This window comes from Parasteatoda tepidariorum, chromosome 4 (genome assembly GCF_982258835.1).
Source record: "Parasteatoda tepidariorum strain Cologne lab strain chromosome 4, Ptep-v5.0, whole genome shotgun sequence".
Classification (NCBI taxonomy): Eukaryota; Metazoa; Arthropoda; class Arachnida; order Araneae; family Theridiidae; genus Parasteatoda; species Parasteatoda tepidariorum.
The window spans coordinates 23,225,534-23,246,451 of NC_141758.1; the positions used below are offsets into that span (position 1 = coordinate 23,225,534).

Consider the following 20,918-nt stretch of genomic DNA (forward strand, 5'->3'; position numbering starts at 1 on the left):
AAATTCTTATTGTTCACTCGCGATGTCACACATAAATAGTCATTTGATGGACAGCTGTTGTTATTGCTGTGCTGCGGAGGCTGGGAATCATGCTGAGGTACTCCATAGCGATTAAGAGAATTCACAAACCTTGGCTGTTGCATTCTGTACTGATTTTGGGGAATCCACTGCCTTGGCTGCTCCATTCTGTACCGATGCTGGGGAATCCACTGCCTTGGTTGCTCATAGTATCTTGGATTATCATTCCAGTTTTTTTGCTGGGGAGTAGGTCTATTGAAGGCACACTTTTCATTTTTTTCTAACTTTGAACACAACTTGATAAGTTCTTCAACAGTAGAAGGAGATGCTATACTCAGAAAATTACGAAATTTTTCTGGTACGTCAGCTTTGATGGATTCTAGCAACAGCTCCTCATCTATGCTTAGATCCTTCGACGCTCTCCACTTCTCTGTAGCATATTCAGAAAATGTCTTTTTTGGAGATGGCCTCATAGATAGAAAAAGTTCATACTTATCTTCTCTAGAAAGAGAAAATTTTTCTTGTAGTTTTTCCTCGAGTTCGGTCCATTTTTCAATTTCTATGCATTCATTAATGTAGAAGGTAAATAAGTCTTTATTCAGGTATTCAGATATGTTATTTATTTTCCAGTTTTCTTCCAAATGTAGAATTTCACATTTTTTATTGAAATACTTGATCCAGTTGGGGAAATTATTTTTATCCTCACACGGAGAAATATTAACGCGTGCTGGAGCATCCACCTGTTTTTCTTCTGAATCAGACATCATTCGTTTAATTTTTCTGTTTCTTAATTCCAAAGTCATCAAAATAAAGTTCTAATCGGTGATTAAAGCGAGAAGAAGACAAAACAAAGAGAGAAATAACAGTTCTCGTTCTTTTTTACCACACCCACGCATTCGAATTTCTAATCCAAGGTTACGAATCATTTTAGAAGCCAAAGTCGATTATCAAAAGATGTATTCCATTGTTAAATTAAATAGCATTTTCAGTTTTCAATAATAATTTTTCGCGACAGGAAACTATCACTGCCGACTTATCTGTTACGCTTTGAAAGCCTAAACATTATAAGTTCGTAGTGTGGCCGGTGCTTCTTGAAAAAGATACAGGAAAGTGCAGGAATCATAATATAATTTTATTAAAGTAAGGGCCAGAGCCCCAGAATGACAACCTTACATGCTGGTGGATAAGTAGAGAATAGCACATTTGACCTTGGAAAGAGGGTTTTTATATCTTTCTGGACAATATATTTAAATGTTTAATAGGTCTCAGTAGCGTGGGACTGATCAATTTCCCAAGCTTCTAAAGCCACATCATCACATTTTTTGAGATAATTAGATCAATATTATTACTTTCTTGTGGGAAAGGTTTTTAAATGTTTGCGCGTTGGATAAATGCTCTATTTAAGGATTATATTTAATATATAATTGTTTTAACATTACATATATATATATATATAGAAATATATATATACACTGGTTATCATAAATTAAGGAAAATTCACAAAAATCGCGATAACTCAAGAAATTACACATGGAATTTTATGAAACTTACCCACAATATACAACACATAGTAAGGTATTAAACAACATAAAAAGAAATTATCAGACATTAATAGTAGTATAGAAATTAGCACATGTATAAAATAAACAAATTGGAAGTATCGGTTTGCAATAGAAAAAGTACCTTTAATATGGAATATGATTGCCTCTAGAAGCAATACAGCACAAACAGCGATGTGTGATGCTTTCAATTATGCGGTCTATCAGTTCAATAGGAAGTGAGAGCCATTGCTCTTGTAAAGCAGTTGCAAGCGTGGCAAGGGTCTGAGGGGGCGGATTGATGGCAGATACACGCCTCCCTAGAGCATCCCAAACGTGCTCGATAGGATTCAAGTCCGGGGATCGAGCTGGCCACTCCATGCGAGTAATTGTTTCCTGTTGAAGATAATCATCAACAATGCGAGCTCTGTGTGGTCTTGCATTATCGTCCTGTAACAGGAAGCAATCACCAATTGCCCCGGCATATGGGCGCACATAAGCATCAAGGATGTTGTCTCGATAAACCTGAGCATTCACGGTTCCCCTTGGAAAGACATGGAGGTATGTGCGCCCTCCTAAGGATATGCCTCCCCAAACACAGACACTGCCTCTTCCGTATGCATCTCTTTCACGGATGTTTGATGGATGATAACGGGTCCCAGGTTCTCTCCATATCAAATAACGTCTACTGTCACTTTCTAGACTAAACCTGGACTCATCCGTAAAGAGAACAGGCCTCCATTGATCTGACGTCCAGTGGACATGTTGTCGGGCCCACTGCAAACGGTCTCTCCTATGGCGTGATGTGAGCGGCACGCAAATGGCTGGTCGTCTCGCATACAGACCACCTTCGTGGAGCCTTCTGCGCACAGTTGACGTTGACACCAACCTTCCGGTGGCTGCAGCAAGAGAGGATCTAAGATGTGTCGGAGTAGCGGTTCTATTCCTGCGTGCACTTAATGTCAAATATCGGTCATCGGCACTGGTCGTAACAGTTGGCCGTCCTTGACTGAACCTCCTAGATGCCGAATCTGTGGTTTGAAATTGCCTCCAAAGTCTATGAACCACAGATGGACTCACATTTAGCCATCTGGCCACTTCTGATTGACTCTGCCCTGCCTCTAGTCTCCCGATGGCTCTCCATCGTAGTTCTTCAGGCAAATGATGCCTAGAGGTCATTATTACGAATTGGCTATCTCAGATTTTCAATGTCGCAATCACAGTAAAATTTGTGTGCTTTCTCTCAAACTTGGACTTTTATGCTCCAGGCAGATGACGTAAGCCGAGTGCAGCGCCACTAATTTGCATATTGCAATTTTACTCAGCTACTCTTAGTGGACAACATATGCAAATTTTGCACGGTTTGGCTTACTTTTGAAAGAGTTATCGCTATTTTTGTGATTTTTCCTTAATTTATGATAACCAGTGTATATATATATATATATATATATATAGAAATATATATATATATATATATATATATATATATATATATATATATATATATATATATATATATATATAGAAATATATATATATATATATATATATATATATATATATATATATATATATATATAAATATATATATATATATATATATATATATATATATATATATATATATATATATATATATATATAGAAATATATATATATATATATATATATGTATATATATATAGAAATATATATATATATATATATATATATATATATATATATATATATAGAAATATATATATATATATATATATATATATATATATATATATATATATATATAGAAATATATATATATATATATATATATATATATATATATATATATATATATATATATATATATATATATATATAGAAATATATATATATATATATATATATATATATATATATATATATATATATATTCCACAGATTATACAAGCAGTTTTGAATTTAACATTTCAGTATGTATGATAAAATTATTTTCTTTTTTATTTAACATAAGTATGAAACTTTAATAAAAGAGGTATACAATAACAACCATACTACATTTCATATGAAATTTAAAATAATGATAACATATTACATATATTTAATTTATTAGAATAATGAGTAAAAAATATTTGCAAAATTTCATAATTATATAACATACAATATGCTGATATTATACTATAACAGATTCCATACCTGAATGGCAGTCCGAGGTGAGCTATGAGTTGACCAAAGTGGCAAACCAAGGACACTTATTGTACCATCTTTTTCAGCATAACTCTCAGAGCACCTGGTACTCAATATACTTCCTCCTATCAGTAATAGCATACCATTAATTATGGACTACAACTTAAACCCTTTAACATTATAACTATGCGTATTTTCCTTTGTTTTAATTTTTTTTCATAATTAATGCAGAATATTTATTAGTAAAACACTATTATATAGGTTCAAAGCAATCCCGGTTGCATTTGAGCAAAAAAGTAAAATAACACATATCTTAGCAATCAAGTAACAGTCAGAGGAAAGTTTGTATAAATTTTCTCCTTCATATAAACATTTCACATGAAATAATACTGGTTAATTATGCAAGAAAATAACTATGCTAAACTGTGTGAGATTTTGGGCAAAAAGTTTAAGACCGGCTCTGAAATTATTTCTGTTAATGGATCTAGAACTATAAAAGGATATCCAAAGGTTAACTCTTCACTTCCAAAAAAATCTCAACTACAATTGTAGAAAGCTTACTTTTGCACAAAAAAGCTTACAATACATTAATTAAAAAAAAATAGTAAAACATATGACATTTGACACACATAAATAATAGCTTTTATAATAATAAACTACTTTTTTTGAATCATAGTTAAATTTAATGCAAAATAAATATTTAATGTGATGTAAAAATCCAAACTTATTTATTTATTATTATTACTTTAAACTTTATTTTGAAATTAATTTTAGAAGTGTATTAAGGACTTCATTTATGTTAACATTAAGCTTCAATTAATCTTTCAAGAACTTTTACAAGACAACAATTTACCTCAGCAACTTTTGCTTCTTCATTTAAGGTACAAAATATTTATTAAACATGAATGAACATTAAATTTTGTAATTCATTCAGTATATTTTTTATTTATTTATACACAATGAAACTTTTCAAAAAATTAAAATTTTTCTTTATAGTGATTCCAGATTCTATGATTAAAGTGAAAAATTTATTAAAAAATTTTTATTCCTTCTTTCACATTTTGCATTCTTTCACATTCCTTCATTCACATTCATGTTTTTAAGTTTTTGTTAACAAAACATATAAGCACTTAGAAATAATTTTTTAGTTGTTTTTATGACATTTAAAACGAATATAAATAGTATTAGTGACTTGGTAACTATGCTGTAAAATGTAAGTTACGGTGCCGGGCCAAGTTTTGAATAACATTTTCCTGACTCTTTTGGACTTCTATGCTTACAATTCACAATATTTCCTAGTAAACTTTTATTAAAAAAATATTAAACATAATATATTACAACTAACCACACATATTAAAACTTAACTTTCTGAGCACATGCTTAACCAATGTTTGAAATAAATATGTGCTAAAGAATCACACTACAAAAAAATATACCTAATTAGATTTAATATACCTATCATAGAAATGGGACAACTATATAATAAGAACGAATGTAAAGTTCTATATTATTTTTACATGCTCATGTTTAAATATTTTTTCAATTAATTATTTTCTTAGTATCATCATGTAAACTTAATGACAAATATAATACAGTAATACTCTTTTTGTATAAAATATGTACAAATTAAAGCAACAAATTTGTTTAAATGTGCTTTCTTGCACACAAAACGTAAGGAAATTCTTTTTTGTTTACAAGGAAAGATTAAAGCAAATAATAGGCAAAAATAACCGTACAAGAGTGTCAGAAACATTTTCTCCTGATATATTATTTTAAACTGCATTATGAAAATTCATCCTTTAGAAATTAAAAATGTCTTCAATTTGTAAATTATATTTCCCATGTTACTGTACATTTATCAGGATCCTGATTTTAAAACAGAATATTATCCTGATAAATTTTTTATACACACCAGCCAACATAGAAAAAATAAAATAACGGAGATGTTACTAACAAACATAATTTTGGGTTTATGACTACTGATGTTCAACTCCGTAGTCTTGTAATTTTGAACCCAATTCAGGAGGCAAAGGAACTCCTGGATCAAGTATTGGGAGAAATTTGCTTTATGGGGGACTTTTTGATAGAACTAACGCAAATTTGAGTTACATGTAGAGGAGAAAACCACAAAACACTCCCACGGTAAGCCTGACGACAAGGGGACTCTAACCCGTGATCCGCCTACCATTGATGATATATCACATTAGTGCTGTGTTCGGTGCAAGCCAGATGCGGAATTCGTATCGACCAGTCATCCAAGGGATTCGAACCTGGGTTCACCTCATTGGAAGATGAATGCTCTATCCCCCACGCTATCGCAGCTCGACTTAAACTATTAACACTCAATATATTGTAGTACTGGCAATAGCATCATCTGTTGAGGAATATGAAAAGTATTTTTGCCATCAGTGGATATCTGATTACCAAATATTCAAATATTTTTAATTTCTTCAACAAATATGAGAATATAAGGTAAACAGAATATAGTCCTAAAATACAGGAGTCATTATAAAGAAACAGGTGACTTGGCAGGTATGTTTATATCAGGATAATATTCTGATATAAAAAATTTTTCTTACCTCCAGATTCCAAAGCATAATCAACTTTTCCAGTTTTATCGGCGTCATAGAGCATTATAGCTTCTCTAATAAGCTTTTGCACTACATTCAGGGAGAAAGCTCCGTCAGATAGGCTTTCAGCCTTATTCAATGACATAAACTCTTTTCTCAAGGATTCCATATGTTTCGTGACAAGATTTTCAACAACTTCTGCATCATATTCTGCACCTGTTGCTTTCATTTTTTCAAGCTCTAACTTTAATTGAGATAATATTCTTTTATCATCACTCATTTGAGCCCGAAGCCACTCATTAAAGAAGTAGTATGGAGATGTTTTGTCTTTGTCTCTTTCCACCATCTATTAAAATAGTAAGAAAAATATTGCTTTTAAAATAAGCAAAGAAAAATTAGTTAAACTATTCGAATCAATTTATTAAAAACATAAGCAAAATCAGCAAATAAATTTTTATGTAATATAACTTAGGTTTAAAAAAGATGGTTTACATATTATTTAAACATAACGAACATTGCATAATTTTTAACTGAATATCCTTTCCAAATACAGAATTGAATCAAATTTAATAAGTATTAAAATACTGGGGATAGATCACAAATTTGTATTAATTATTTATTTTAAAAAGAACATTACAAAAATTTTGCTATGAATAGGATTAAATAAGTAAAAGAAACATATAAACTGTCTTTTTAGTTAATTTGGGTTTATTATAACAGTTAAGTTGAACTGATTCATTAAATATCTCAAGTTCTGTTAACCTAAATATGAAAACACAAATAATTTGAAATACCTAAGTTAGAAAAAGTAAAATTTAATAAATAAATAATAATAATGACAAAATAGTATTAGAATTTTATACTGACAACCTTCTCCTCAAACAATACCAGCATTTTCTAATCCTTCTTAAAATTTCAAAAGTGTAGGTTGCTCTTAACATAATTTAATTTAGTAATTTTTTTGTATAAGATTCAAGCTTTTAACAATAATATTTTTTTAAAAAGAGAGGAAAAAAAAAAGAATTCATGTTATATGAATTGCTTAGATATTTAAATCAATACTAGTTATTTGCAATTTAAAAACAGAAATTTGAATAACCATTCAAATTGATAAAAGTACTGTACATTTTTTCAAAATAAATAAAAAAAATTATGAAATTCAAAATGTTTCTCACTCTAAAAGATCCCTTAGAAAAGCTACAATTTTAATCAAATTTTGACAGTTAATCCAGAACATTTTTATTTTTCTAGGTCATTATTTTAGAAATAATGATATGATTAGTATGAAATATTATGCTTGCAATAATATGACACATAAGTATGTGAAGCAGTACACATAAGTTTGTATTGCAGACATTGTTTACAGAAGTAATTTTTACGAAAGTAAGAGTTTAATGCAATTTGAAAATCATTGCCAGCAAAAAATAACATTAACAAGAAATTACAACTAAAATTAAATATTCAATCAACAATATAAGTTGGTAAGTAGGTATTAACGAGGACCAATACCGCGCACCTTCCGTCCCTACGCAGGCTGATCAAAGTGATCACCCACCCGCTTACTGATCGCAGCCAGTGATGCCTGACTTAGGTATTCTACTGTGAACCGTGTCTTTACAATCAGTCTACTGCGGGACAAATCAACAATATAAGAAATTACATTTAGTTTTTAAAATAGTCTTTTGAGAATAATCATAAACATCGAACTATTAATGTGCAAAACATATATTATGTTCAGTTAAAGAAATCAGAAGTCTTACAGTTTTTAATGCCTGCAGAAAATGTTTTTCAAAAGATGATGTAAAGTCCGATAAGGTCCATTTTTCATCGCAGCAATTCTTTAAGGCAATTCTCAAATCTGAAAGTTGATCTTCAAGTGACTTCATTTTTGTATTAATATGTATGATATGAGCATTGTGATCTTCTACAGTACTGGTATGCTTTGAAGGTCTAAAGGAAAGAAAAAAAAGCAATGAGCATAGAATATTTCACAAAATTGACTCACTTTTCATCAATAAAAAATTAACCCGTAGAAACTCTCACTGTTTAGTTTTCATCTGATAAAAGAGCCTCTAATTACAAATACTTATACACCTACTATTAATAGAAATATTCTACAACAGGGATTCTTAAAGCTATTGAGCCTGATGGCTCATTTTAAACAATAGATTTTGTGCAAAAAATGATAGGGTATACTTTGTACATAATGAAATGAAATGAAAGTACAGAAATGCAGAGATGCTAACTGCTCTGGATTCAGCAAAATATTTAAAAACAGTAGAGAACTACAAACCAAACTGTGCATGTTTTCAGTTAATATTGCCAACTTTTTAAAAGGCTCAACACGACTTAACTGTAACAAAGTGGCATATCAGGAAAGCCTTTGTATCATTTAGAAATAATGGCGAGTAAAAACCCTATGAATTGAATTTACTAAGCCAAGAATCATACATTAAAAGACTACCCACTCATAAATATTTATCCGCTGTCCGGAGCAAGATAGCAACTCTGGAAATGGTGCTATGGTAATGGCTATAGTTTCGGTTCCATAAAAAAGAACCTTCCTCAGTGTCTAAACACCAAATGATAGTAGAGAAGTAAAGAGAGAAACAGGTTTAAACTAACAGGGATAGCAGCACAAGTTCAACAAGATAATAATGAAAGGAGATAGGAGACAAGTATGAGGGGATTTTGTAGGAACCCCAAGGTGCAATAAGAATAGACTTTCATAAATTGGGAAAGGGTGGGATACTAGAAAGATCATAAACTAAAGCATTAGAATTTTTCTAAGTATAGAATGATTCCCAAAAACAAATTCGGTAGATAAAGAGTAATGGAAGACCTGTTAATGTCCTGATTTTCGACATATCTTTCATGTTTGTTAAGCAAATAGATTTTACGAATTTTTTTCCATATACCTAAGGCATTTTGCATTTTTGATACAATTTTTGGCTAATTTATCTTATTGGTATTACTTTAATAAAAAAAAATTAAAATATATTGCTACTTATTAACCATCTAGTACATTTATAGACATTTTGCCTTTCCTCTTTACCAAGGTTTCACTTACAATTTATTTATGTTAGAAATTCATAGAGAAATGCAAAAAAGAAAAAACTTATATTAAAATTATTAGAATATTTAACTAATTGTTGATTATTTCAAGACTAAAATTTTTATATTTAACAGAGACTTTAGATTCATAGGAACTTGTTATAAATAAAACTATTATGTTTTTGTTTCAAGAGATTTAAGAGAAGTGAAATGATTAATTAGATTATTCAAATTTTAAAAAGACAGCATTGATGCCAGGAAAAATTTATGAAAGTACCAGTAGCTATGAATTAAAAGATAAGATTGATTACATAAAAGCGCTAATATTTGATTGAAACATTTGTAATAAAATTTAATGAAAGCAGCGATGTCAAAATTCAAAGCTAATATTTCAAAAATTTACAAAGTAGCAGATAAATTTTCCTTATTTTCCTAAATTTTTTCTAGTTTCTTGAACGAGTGGCTACTCTGTAATAAAAGTTTTTGGTAAAAATAATTTTTATTTATCAAGGTGGGTGGACTTTTTTTAAATTTTTTTTTAAAATCAAAACTACTATGTTAGAAAGTTTTATTCAAAAAATATGTTACTATATTGAGTGTATTTCAATAATAAAAAAGTACAAGAAAGAGCAGTTAAGTAGCACAAAACGGAATCAAATGGAGTACTTCATCTGCAAGTGCAAGGCAATCAGATTTGAGAAGTAACCATTTCAGCTGAATGGTAATTTCAAAGACACATTATAAGATAATTATTCAAGAATATCTAGTTCGATGGTATTAAATAGCATTGTTGAATAGATGCTGAATTCATTTTTCCTACAATCTAAATGGGAAATATAATTCTTAAGGCATTTTTAGAGCAGTTTAATGCATGCAGGGGTGATTGTGAGCCCAAGTCAAAATTCCGGAAAATTTCTTGAGTTAAAAAAAAAAAAAAAAACAGTTTACATTGAAAAATTTAAAAAAAATTAAACCAGGATTTTTTTCCTTTTTCTCAATATTTCTTAGTTTACTTAAAATATATTTAACATTTTACACATACCTATACCATTTACACATACCTATGATGTCCTGGAGAAGTAATTAAAATTTACAAATATGTCTTTCTTTTTTGAGTTTGTGATTATAACAACTATTTAATGATAAAAAAAGAATATTAATCATGAATATAAGCTTATAAAGTTCTGGCTCTCCCTTACAAACAAATAAAATAAACTGTTTTTAAGTTCAACCTTTGAAAATTTGATTTCCGGAAACTTCTGTGATCAATGATTTCTTGAAACGTCTGGACCTTCGATCTCCGGAAACTTCCGGATCACTGTTAGCAAAAAATCCGGAAATCCGTATTTTTTCTGGAGCACAATCAGCCCTGTGTATGTGCAATAAAAATTTTATGTGCTTCATAAAAAATCTTTAGATTTGAATTTCCTTATTATCGTAGAGAGTTGAAAGACTCATACATATAATTGTTTCAATAATAAGTTAAGTTTTTTACAATTGCTTCTACTTCCTCCATTTAAATATACTACCATGTGCCCTGTGTAAATTCAAATTTAGTCAATTCAATTAAAGTAAAGACATCAGTCATAAGTAAGCAGCTTTGGCTATTCAGGAAAAATTGTCAAATCATCCATTTAATTTAACTTGAATATCTATTAAAAAATAATCTTATTTCATCACAATGTTCAAAAATGCTATTGACTATTTTCCCATGTAAGAACCCAACTGTTAGAAGTATAACAACTTTAACCAATATTTTCTTTTTTAAACCAATACTTAATTAATATAAAAATTGCTTTGAAGCCCTTTAAGAGTCTGTGAACCACAGATTAAGAACACCTATGATCTACAGCATAAAAAGAAACTAATATTTAAATAAATAAAACAAAAAAAATTTATTTGCCAATAGTAGTAAATCAGATTTAAATTTTAAAAGGAAATGTTTAAAACAATCATGATAAATTTGAGTTACATTAGAGTATTGGAGTACAAATAACAATATTTAGTACTAATTTTGCATTAAATAAAATAACTAACCCTTCAGATTTGAGAGAAACCTCTTTTTCTAACTTCTTAACAGATTCTGTAAGAGACTAAAAAGGAATTCCTTTTTTAATCACATAAAAAAACAGAATGATTAGTAACTTTTATAATAGCAAATACAATGAAATTAGTACATGTAATTTCAGATCCAATTAACTTAAAAGCGTCAAGTGATTTTTTAAAATATTTTTCCAAAAATATTTCAAATTGTTTAACAATACCTTATTTCTTAACTTAATTTGGCATTTCAAACAACTTAGCTTGCCCATAAAATGTCTAAAATTTTGCAAAAGAGAACCAAATGGCTTTCCAAATAAAATAAATTAGAATGCAAAATGACACTTTAACTATATGTAAGAATGAAAAAGTAATGAAGTATATTAAATTTAACACTGAGAAATACATGCATATATAATAGAATTGAAAAATAATCCGGCAGAATACCATACGAAAATAATTAATTTAATTGCAAACAAGGATATCAGAATAGAGCTTACTTGAAATTCAAGACGAAGACTAGTAATATCAGAGACTAGTATTTTTTCCGCACTGTCATCCTAAAAATGTAATATTTTTGTCAAAGACAGACATATTTAGAAGAAATCAGAACACAAAATTACATAAGTTTAAATAAATAAATGAAATCTGTCTGAAATCATTAGATTTTTTTTTTCAATCTTCACATAATTAAGTTTTTAGCATTTCATATTTCTAGATGAAACATTTGGAAATCAATCATTCACTTTATTACTATGCCTATTTTATTAAATTAATAAAATATTATTGATACATAAATATTAGTTTATTATGAGTGCCATAGTAATCACCAACAGCAAAAATATTTTATTTATTTAATGAGAAAATAAATTATACAAGCCTAATAATAATTACAAATAAAAATACTGTATACCTTTACCGGAGGAACAGTTTTGAAATGAGAATCCTTCATTTTTGTGACATCATCTTTAAGCCTTCTAATTTCTAGTGCTATTAACTTCAGATCTTCGCTACTGTTGTTATTCAGAACACTTTTGAAATTGGAATATAATGAGATCAAGAAGTACCAAGGTGCAACAGCAATAGTAGTTAAAACATTATAAACACTAGTTGATGATTCTCCTGATGAAAATTCAATGACAGTGCTTTTCTGTATAAAAAAATATAACAGTTTTTAAAAAAGGCAACTACAAATAAAATAAAATAAAGTAAATCATAAAGCACATAAACTACTAAAAGTTCAAAGTATAAGAATTTTTTTTAAAGCATACTCAAATCATTTCACAAAACTAATCAAAAACCTTTTGAGCTATCCATAAAATGCATAACAACTTAGAATCCTGAACTGTTTGCAATTTCTTTTTTCGTCTTTATACCATAATTTGCTTCTTCACTTCACTTTGTTATAATAAATAGTAAATGCATTCAATTTTCACTTGTTTGTCATTGGATGATGATTGTCAGATGACATGCAGATAACTTTATTAACTCAAAATGCTGTTTTAAAATGAATTTTTTAATTTTTTCATAAGTGATATTAGATACCTTAAAGACAGATAGCTAAAGCATGAATGCACACGTTGGTAAAGCATGCATTAACAAGTTAAGATTAAAAAAATTCTACTTCTTGCTTCAAATCTTCTTGTTTAATTAAAGACAAACCAGTCTCTTTAAAATCTGGGAGTATAAAGAGATAAACAGAAAGATGGGTGATCATAGCATAAACATTGCAAGTGACTGAAAACTGATGAGGAAGCAATAAAATAGAATTCAATTATTTACTTTTTATTCGTTGGGTCAATAGAAAAATTTAATTTTCATTATGTTGCCTTTCATTTTACAGTTTATACAGTGTTTTCTTAGCCTCGTTTTGCATATTTTTGTATCAAAAATTCTTTTTTATGGAGAGAAAAAATTCTATTTTGAAAATATTTTTCATAATATTTGTAAAAAAAAATTAAAGTTATCAAGGAAACAGCAGAAAAAAATCATATACAAGGCTTTTTTAAACATTTAGAATAAAAGAAATTTTAAGGGGAAGAGTTTTAGTGTTATCAAAAAATTTGGGAGATGCTGTTTTGAATTTACAAAATTTGACTACCTGTCTTTTGACTATTAGTTGACTACTTGTCAAAGATGACTGTAAGTGGCCATATATATATGAATACACTGGTTTTACTGTATTTTTCTAAAACTGAATACAAAAGTTTTAGAAATAAATAGTCTAAACTCACAATTAATAATAATATGCCTTTAGAAATCTATTTATAATTCTGCACCAAGGCCAAGGAAATTTTTTTTATGTTAAAAATAAGTCACATGTTTTACACACAGACATGCATTCAGTCTGCCTTGATTATCATAACATAAATAGAAAATATTGTGCCATTTACTTTAAGAAAATATATGAGAAATCACAAACCCAGATTTTTAAATAATTAAATGTGTGTTTATACAGAAAACTGAACAATTGAAAATAATTCCTAATTCAAAAAAATTTAAAATAACAAACAGTATAATAATTAGATCGACAAACATTAAAAAGTGTGTCACACTGTAAATTTTTTATGCGATCAATATTAATTGAACTATACTTATACTTGGACAAATTTTGTACCCTTTATTTTTACCTTAAATATCAATCTTTTTTGCCGACCTGACTGCAGGAATTCTTGCATGGGTCACAAAATCAGATTTATCAAGCATTTACAATATACTTTACAAGAATAAACAATATTTGATTGAAAGTTAGAAAACTATTTATGCCTAATTTTTATGTTAATAAAACTTTTTTTAAAAGCATTTATTATTGGATGTACTCACTTGTTTCGTGAATGGACTAGAAATGATGGAATAAATGTATGAAGAAAAATCAGAGGTCTTTGAAATAAATTCCTCAGCGACAGAAAATTCTTTAGAATCTATTCCTGTAAGAGAAACAAAACTTTTTGTTAACTAATTTTACAACAGATGATATGTTAGATGAAGATTTTAAAAATTTAAACCCAGAATACAATTTTAAAGCAGTTTTTATACCTTAAATTAGTATAAAAATTTTAAAAAATATAAAAAAATAAATCAATATTAAATACAAAGTCAATCTCCAACAAATTCATTTAGTAAGAAAAAATATAAATTATAGAATATTAAATGCAATAAAGTGACAGGATTATCTCAGAAAAATTAAGTATAAAAATGTTTAAAAATGTTTTACAGGACATTATTATTAAGACAATTTTAAAACAGATAATTTCAAGTTAAAGGAATGGAATATAGGGAATTTGAAAAAATTACTTTTTCTAAAGTTGGTGACTTTCCTGCAAAAATATTACTATTCATAAAAATATCCTATGATGTAAAAACATTACTCATAAAAAGTTCATATGAGTTTCCTCACATATGCATATAAAGCTTTATTTCAGCTACAAAAGTTACCAGTTACAACGTTCTAATTTCCAACATTTGTAACAATGTTGTTGTATTGAAGTAAAGCTTTCTACACTTGAAGTATTTTAATCAAATTTTTATTAAAAGCTTACCAGAGAAGAGGTATATCAAGAAAGGTATCAGCAGTAATAAAGCAAGAACTTTTCTATTAAACGACCTATAAAATATTAAACACATTAGCCTTAAAATATAATCTGTTCGATTTTGAATACTAAAAGCAACTTTTAATTTTACAATTCACAGTCCCAAAAAATGTACTATGACACTCTTTACAATTGAAACAATTTTTGAAAATATTGCTTGAACATCAAGCCACGAGAATGAATTCTTTTTAATTCTTTAATAAAAAAGGACTTCATATATGTTCTATCATCTAAGTGCAACATCTATGAATACCAGAAGAAACAGCCTGAATGGTAGGAAAAAAATCGGGCATTTCTTTCCTTTTGAAAAGAGTTATTATATTATTTTGAAAAGACTACTTCTAAAATTAAAGATTATATATAAAGAAACAGTTTAAAGTCTTAGTTATTAAAAGTTAGATTTTTTTTTAAATATTTTATTCTTAATTTAATCTAAATTTTTTTGAACAACAGAAAATCTATCATAGAAGTTAAATGGCAAAAAAGTATTCATCATTCACTGCTATATATATAATGCACTTTCATTGCAAACATTACTATATTTAATTAGAGTTGGAAATATTCACAACCGTAACCGTGGTCACAAACGTAACTTTAACCTCAAAAAGTAGAACTTATGAAGGTTGAAGTTCAAAAATAAAAAGATTTTGTTCGTAACAAAAATTTGCTTATTTAAAGCACTTTAATGGCAAAATCTTGAATGAGTTTTTTTTCTCTTTTATAATTTTCCATAGGATATTGATTTGAAAAAATGAAGTTGAATTTTCTCAATGTGAATTTTAATATTGCTCAATGAAAACCCATGAGAAATTTTAAGTATTGTCTTTGTAAAATACATTAATTAATAGTGTTTATTAAATTTAGTGTAGTTAGCTGTAAGTAATATTTGATATTGTATTTAGAAGAAATTTTCATAAGATAAACAAATATAGTTGATCAGACACTCAGCAAATACAATGCATATCTACTGAGGTTTCTTATCAAGAATAATTTTAGGCTGGTTGTGTGACAAAGGAAAACTCTTATTTTCAAATGTATCATCCTATGATATCTTTCAAATGTTGTGTGACTTATAATTCAGTTGTTGTGTATTAAAATTGTCTCTAGATTTAAATTTAATAAAAAAGAAAGCTTTTAAAAAAATATATATACTGACACTTTCTGGGTTTAAAATTATGTAGCAAAAACAGCATTTGCATAATTTGAATCCTAATTTAAACATAGTTCTTATAGAAAACAGGATTAGAATTTCTCTAATATGAACATTATGCAGAAAAAAGTTTTAAACTTAAAACTGTTTTGTAATGAAAAGAAAGCTTATCAAAATCAATCCCAAATTTTTTATTTTTTTTGGTTCACCCTTAACTTTGAATTTTACTTAGCATATTTTTAATAGTAAGTTAATAATTATATTATAATAAATGTTACCTGATTGGGAATAAGTACCTGGATAAAAGCCAAACATCAAAGTTGACACATTTAATGATTTTCATATAAATACTACGCCATAGAAGCCATCTAAATCTATCAATAAGAGTATCTAAAAGATAAAAAATATGATTACTAAATAATTAAAAAAGCTACTTGATAAAACAGTAAAATATAACACTACAACAAAAGAGTAGGTATGATTATAATCAAAAGTATGATTATAATCAAATGCTGGAATTCTAGCAAATCTTAGATTAATTCATAGGTGAAAGAATTCATGATTACAAGCAACCAATATATTTTGGATTACTAGCAGTAGAAATTATGATGAGTTGTAATAGCAATTACAAATAATCTATTAAACCAATAAAATTTTTACGGGACCGACTCTGACCTGCACCTTATACCTTTAATTTATTTTTTTTATTGATTTTCCAATTTTTTTAATGCTTAATAAACCTACGGTATTGCATTTTTCTTTCCTAATAAAATTTACAATTCATACAAACAAGTTTATAATTTTGCAACTTTCAACAAATTTTCAGTTTTTTTTCTTTAAATATGAAAAGCTAGAATTTTGTGTATGTTTTGCTAAGTACAATTTTATAGAAAAAAAATTATTAAACTATCAAAATGTTCTTAATGACATTCTCAGAAAAATGAGTTTTAAAATACATTGACATCGGTCAAACAAAAGAATAACACTGCTTGACTTTTCCAGATATATTTAAAAAAAATTCAAGTCTAATATTACAGTATGTACAGTACAGTAAGTAAACCACAATTTTTTTTAATTTTTACATTTTATTGTATATTTTATTTGAATTTAAAAAAAATATCACACCACAATACAGAGAAAAAATGGTATTAAAGACAATAGAAATGCATAATAAGAACGAGAAATAATAATAAAAAAATAATAATAATTGCATTTCGTCTTTATCCAGCCAACACTGGAAACTGTAATTTTTTATTTAATTCTGCAATTTGAAAGTCAACAGCAGAAACTTTTGATTAATTTTCGTTTAATTTTGTATTCAAGTTTAATTTAATTTTATATATTGCAGTTGAATGATGCAAAAGATACAAAAATGAACAAGGGTGAAATTTTTAAGGAAAGAAAAAGGTGTATTTCACGTTTTTATGTAAATTAAAATAAAATGCTGTTTTTCTACATGTATTTAAAAATAATGAAGCGATAAAATTATAAAAAATAATCTCACTTTATAGATGAATCAATGATTAATTATTATTAATTAAAATAAACTTGCTAATAATATTAATTTGTAATGCAAATTAAATAAAAAATAAATTTAATTTGTGTGAGTTTCTTCCAGATTTGATAGTAATAAATGCTAAAATTTAATTACTAATTATTATTATCTCGGCTATACAAAGATACTCCGTTTGCAAATTATCCGTAATGCAAATTAAATAAAAAATAAATTTAATTTGCGTGAGTTTCTTCCAGATTTGATAGTAATAAATGCTAAAATTTAATTACTAATTATTATTATCTCGGCTATACAAAGATACTCCGCATTAGAGATTATAGTTAATAAAAATATACTAAATCCTCTAAAATTTTTCAGAGAATCTGAATTCGATAGTATTTAAATCTTATTTAATCATCTACAGTCGAACCCCGCTATAGTGAACCTGGGATATAGAGAACACTCGGATGTAGTGAACTTTTTTAGCGGTCCCGTCGGTACTCCTATTTAAATAATGTTATTTTTAACGCTTATAGTGAACAGCTTAGAACTTGGAAACTCGGTTATAGTGGACTCAAATTTCATTTGTTTAAATATCTTTTTCAGTCCTCCATCTTTAAACCTGCAGGTGTTGGGACTAAAAATGAATGCATTCCTATACAGTGAGTCATATTTCACTCCTTTATGCTTATCACTTTTAACTATACTGTAATAAATGTCAAACAGAACATTTATCTTATACTACCCCCTCCCTGACAAGTCTCTCTTTGTCGCTTTCCCCTGCTGAATTTTTGGAATTTTCTTATCTGTTCAAACCATATTCTTTTCAAATCACCCCTTGAACAATTTAACTCATTCTACAGCTGCTCTCTTCATATTCGTACATAATCTATTTGAGAGAAGATTTTTATTTCGAAAGCAGTGAAAATGGCAAATTCTCTAAAGAGAAAAGCGTTTTCGATAGAAGACAAAGTTAAAATTATAAAGCGTATTGAAGATGGAACAAATCAATCGGCACTCTGTAAGGAATTTTCCTTATCAAAATCTACAGTTTCAAACATTTGGAAAAATCGAAGTGCAATTCTTGCCGCATACAACAAAAATATGGTTTCATCGAAAAAACTGTGTGGAGCTGAAAGAGAAAACGTAGACGAAGCTTTGCTAAAATGGTTCACCACTCAGCGGAATAGAAATCTTCCTGTGACAGGACCTATGCTTCAAATCAAAGCGAATGAGTTTGCTGAAATATTAGAGGAAAAGGATTTTGTGTGCTCCAATGGATGGCTGGATAGATTCAAAAAACGGAATAATATTTCTTCAGGAAGGATTATCGGAGAAGAAGCAAGTGTTGGTGCAACAGATGTGGAAAAGTGGAAAACTGAAGTGTGGCCGAATATTATACAGAATTATGAAGAGAAAGACATTTTTAATGTTGACGAAGCTGGACTATTTTACAAATTGATTCCCAATCAGACGTTGAAATTTAAAGGAGAAAAGTGCACCAGTGGGAAACTTTTTAAAGTGAGAATAACAGTTCTTGTTTGTGCTAACATGAACGGCTCAGAAAAGCGAAAACTAACTGTCATAGATAAATCTCAAAAACCAAGGTGCTTTAAAAATGTTAAAAAACTGCCCGTAAACTACAAAGCTAATCAAAAAGCGTGGATGACCTCCCATTTTTTTGAAGAAGAACTTCGACAGTGGGACAGTGATTTATTAAAAGTAAATCGTAAAACTGTTCTTCTTCTAGACAATTGCACAGCTCACCCCCATTTAAAAAGTCTAAAGTGTATTAAGCTCGTATTTTTACCACCAAATATGACTTCTGTGTTGCAATCCATGGACCAGGGTGTCATTCGCAGTCTGAAGTCTCACTATAGGAAACAATTAGTTATGCATATTTTAGATAACTATGATAAAAACATGGACTCAGAATGTAACATCTCTCTTCTAGAAGCAATAGTTTTGCTAGAAAAATCATGGAGACAAGTAACATCAGCTACGATCTGCAACTGTTTCCGACATGCAGGTCTTTCAAAAGATTTAGAAGGAAAAGTTTCCAATGTGGAGGAGGATGATGAGGAAGAAAATTTACCTATCTCTCTATGGCTAAAAAGACATGGAATGGACATTTTCCCTAAGGACGTTATTGAGCAATATGAATGTTGCGATGAAGAAGTATGCACTTCTGGTACTCCTACCGATGATGACATTGTCAGTGAAATAAAACAAACGAACGAAAGTAGAGAAGACTTATTAGAAGAAAATGTTGAAGAAGAAAATGAACTTTCAGCACCATCTATAGCTGAAGTAAAATCAGCCATAAATGTCCTTAATATGTTTTTTTCTACAGAAAATTTAGATCAAAAAATCTTGCATTCTTTGCACATTGTAGATAAGAAAATTGATGAACTCTATTTAAAATCAAATTGTGTTCAATCAAAAATCACAAATTGTTTTCATAAAAAATAAAATTAAAACTAGTATTTAGCAACGTAAGTACTTTTTTCATTAATTTTTGCTTTATTATCGGTTAATTAGCTAATAATTTTTTAAATAACTTATGTAAAATTGCAAACCCGATTTTCAATCATTCAACTGTCTTATGCAAAAAATACTCTTTAAAAAATTTGGATATAGTGAACCATCGGTTAAAGTGGACACATTACTGAGTCCGCAGACGGTTCACTATAGCGGGGTTCGACTGTATAAATAATATTTCTAAAAATAAACTATGCAAATTATGATAATTATTCTAAATATTTTTTTTTACAACCTCACTAAAAAAATAAAATAAACAAATCATGAAAAAGAATTATACTTACGCTGGGCATTTGAAATATTAATCACAGCTGGAGATGATGGACTGCTTGCAGCAGAAGACACATCAGATCCTGCAAAAAATTTTAGTACATATTAAAGAGTAAATAAGAATTATGTAACCAATAAGGTATTTAAGTAGCATTGCAAACATAGTTTGGAATAATGTTTATTTGGCATGCTTTCTTCTCATTGGTTAAGAGTCTATTTAAACAGTATATAAAACTATTGTTTTAGAAAATTATCATACATATAATAAAATAAAGAATTTGTGTGTGTGTCTGTACGCCATAGACAGTAAAAATAGAACATTCAACCTGAAGCTAAATGAGTACAGTTGTAAACAAATTATGAAGCCAATTTTCAATTTATTATATTTTTAACGAAAAGAAATTTAAAAAATGAAATTTTCTCATTGGTTTCGTGGAGCGGAAAAGATTGTTTTAAAAGAAATTATGGACGATTCAGTTTTGTCAA

At 28.4% G+C, this 20,918-nt stretch overlaps 1 protein-coding gene across 8 annotated transcripts in view; it reads right to left on the reverse strand.

The window, feature by feature from the left end:
* The window catches only part of LOC107441910 (uncharacterized), a 68,897-nt gene that overhangs the window by 14,197 nt on the left and 33,782 nt on the right, over window positions 1–20,918 (reverse strand). For 2 of the 8 annotated variants that reach the window (XM_087160783.1, XM_087160779.1), the window contains exons 6-15: window positions 20,447–20,515; window positions 16,423–16,516; window positions 14,926–14,990; window positions 14,210–14,313; window positions 12,306–12,536; window positions 11,887–11,946; window positions 11,384–11,439; window positions 8,053–8,242; window positions 6,302–6,638; window positions 3,732–3,847 (exon numbers count right to left, since the gene is read on the reverse strand). In XM_087160783.1, coding sequence (XP_087016909.1) covers window positions 3,732–3,847; window positions 6,302–6,638; window positions 8,053–8,242; window positions 11,384–11,439; window positions 11,887–11,946; window positions 12,306–12,536; window positions 14,210–14,313; window positions 14,926–14,990; window positions 16,423–16,516; window positions 20,447–20,515 — 1,322 coding nt within the window. Of the gene's footprint in view, window positions 1–3,731; window positions 3,848–6,301; window positions 6,639–8,052; window positions 8,243–11,383; window positions 11,440–11,886; window positions 11,947–12,299; window positions 12,537–14,209; window positions 14,314–14,925; window positions 14,991–16,404; window positions 16,517–20,446; window positions 20,516–20,918 lie in introns of all 8 variants that reach the window. The other 6 variants (XM_087160782.1, XM_087160778.1, XM_087160781.1 and 3 more) reach the window with 3 other exon arrangements.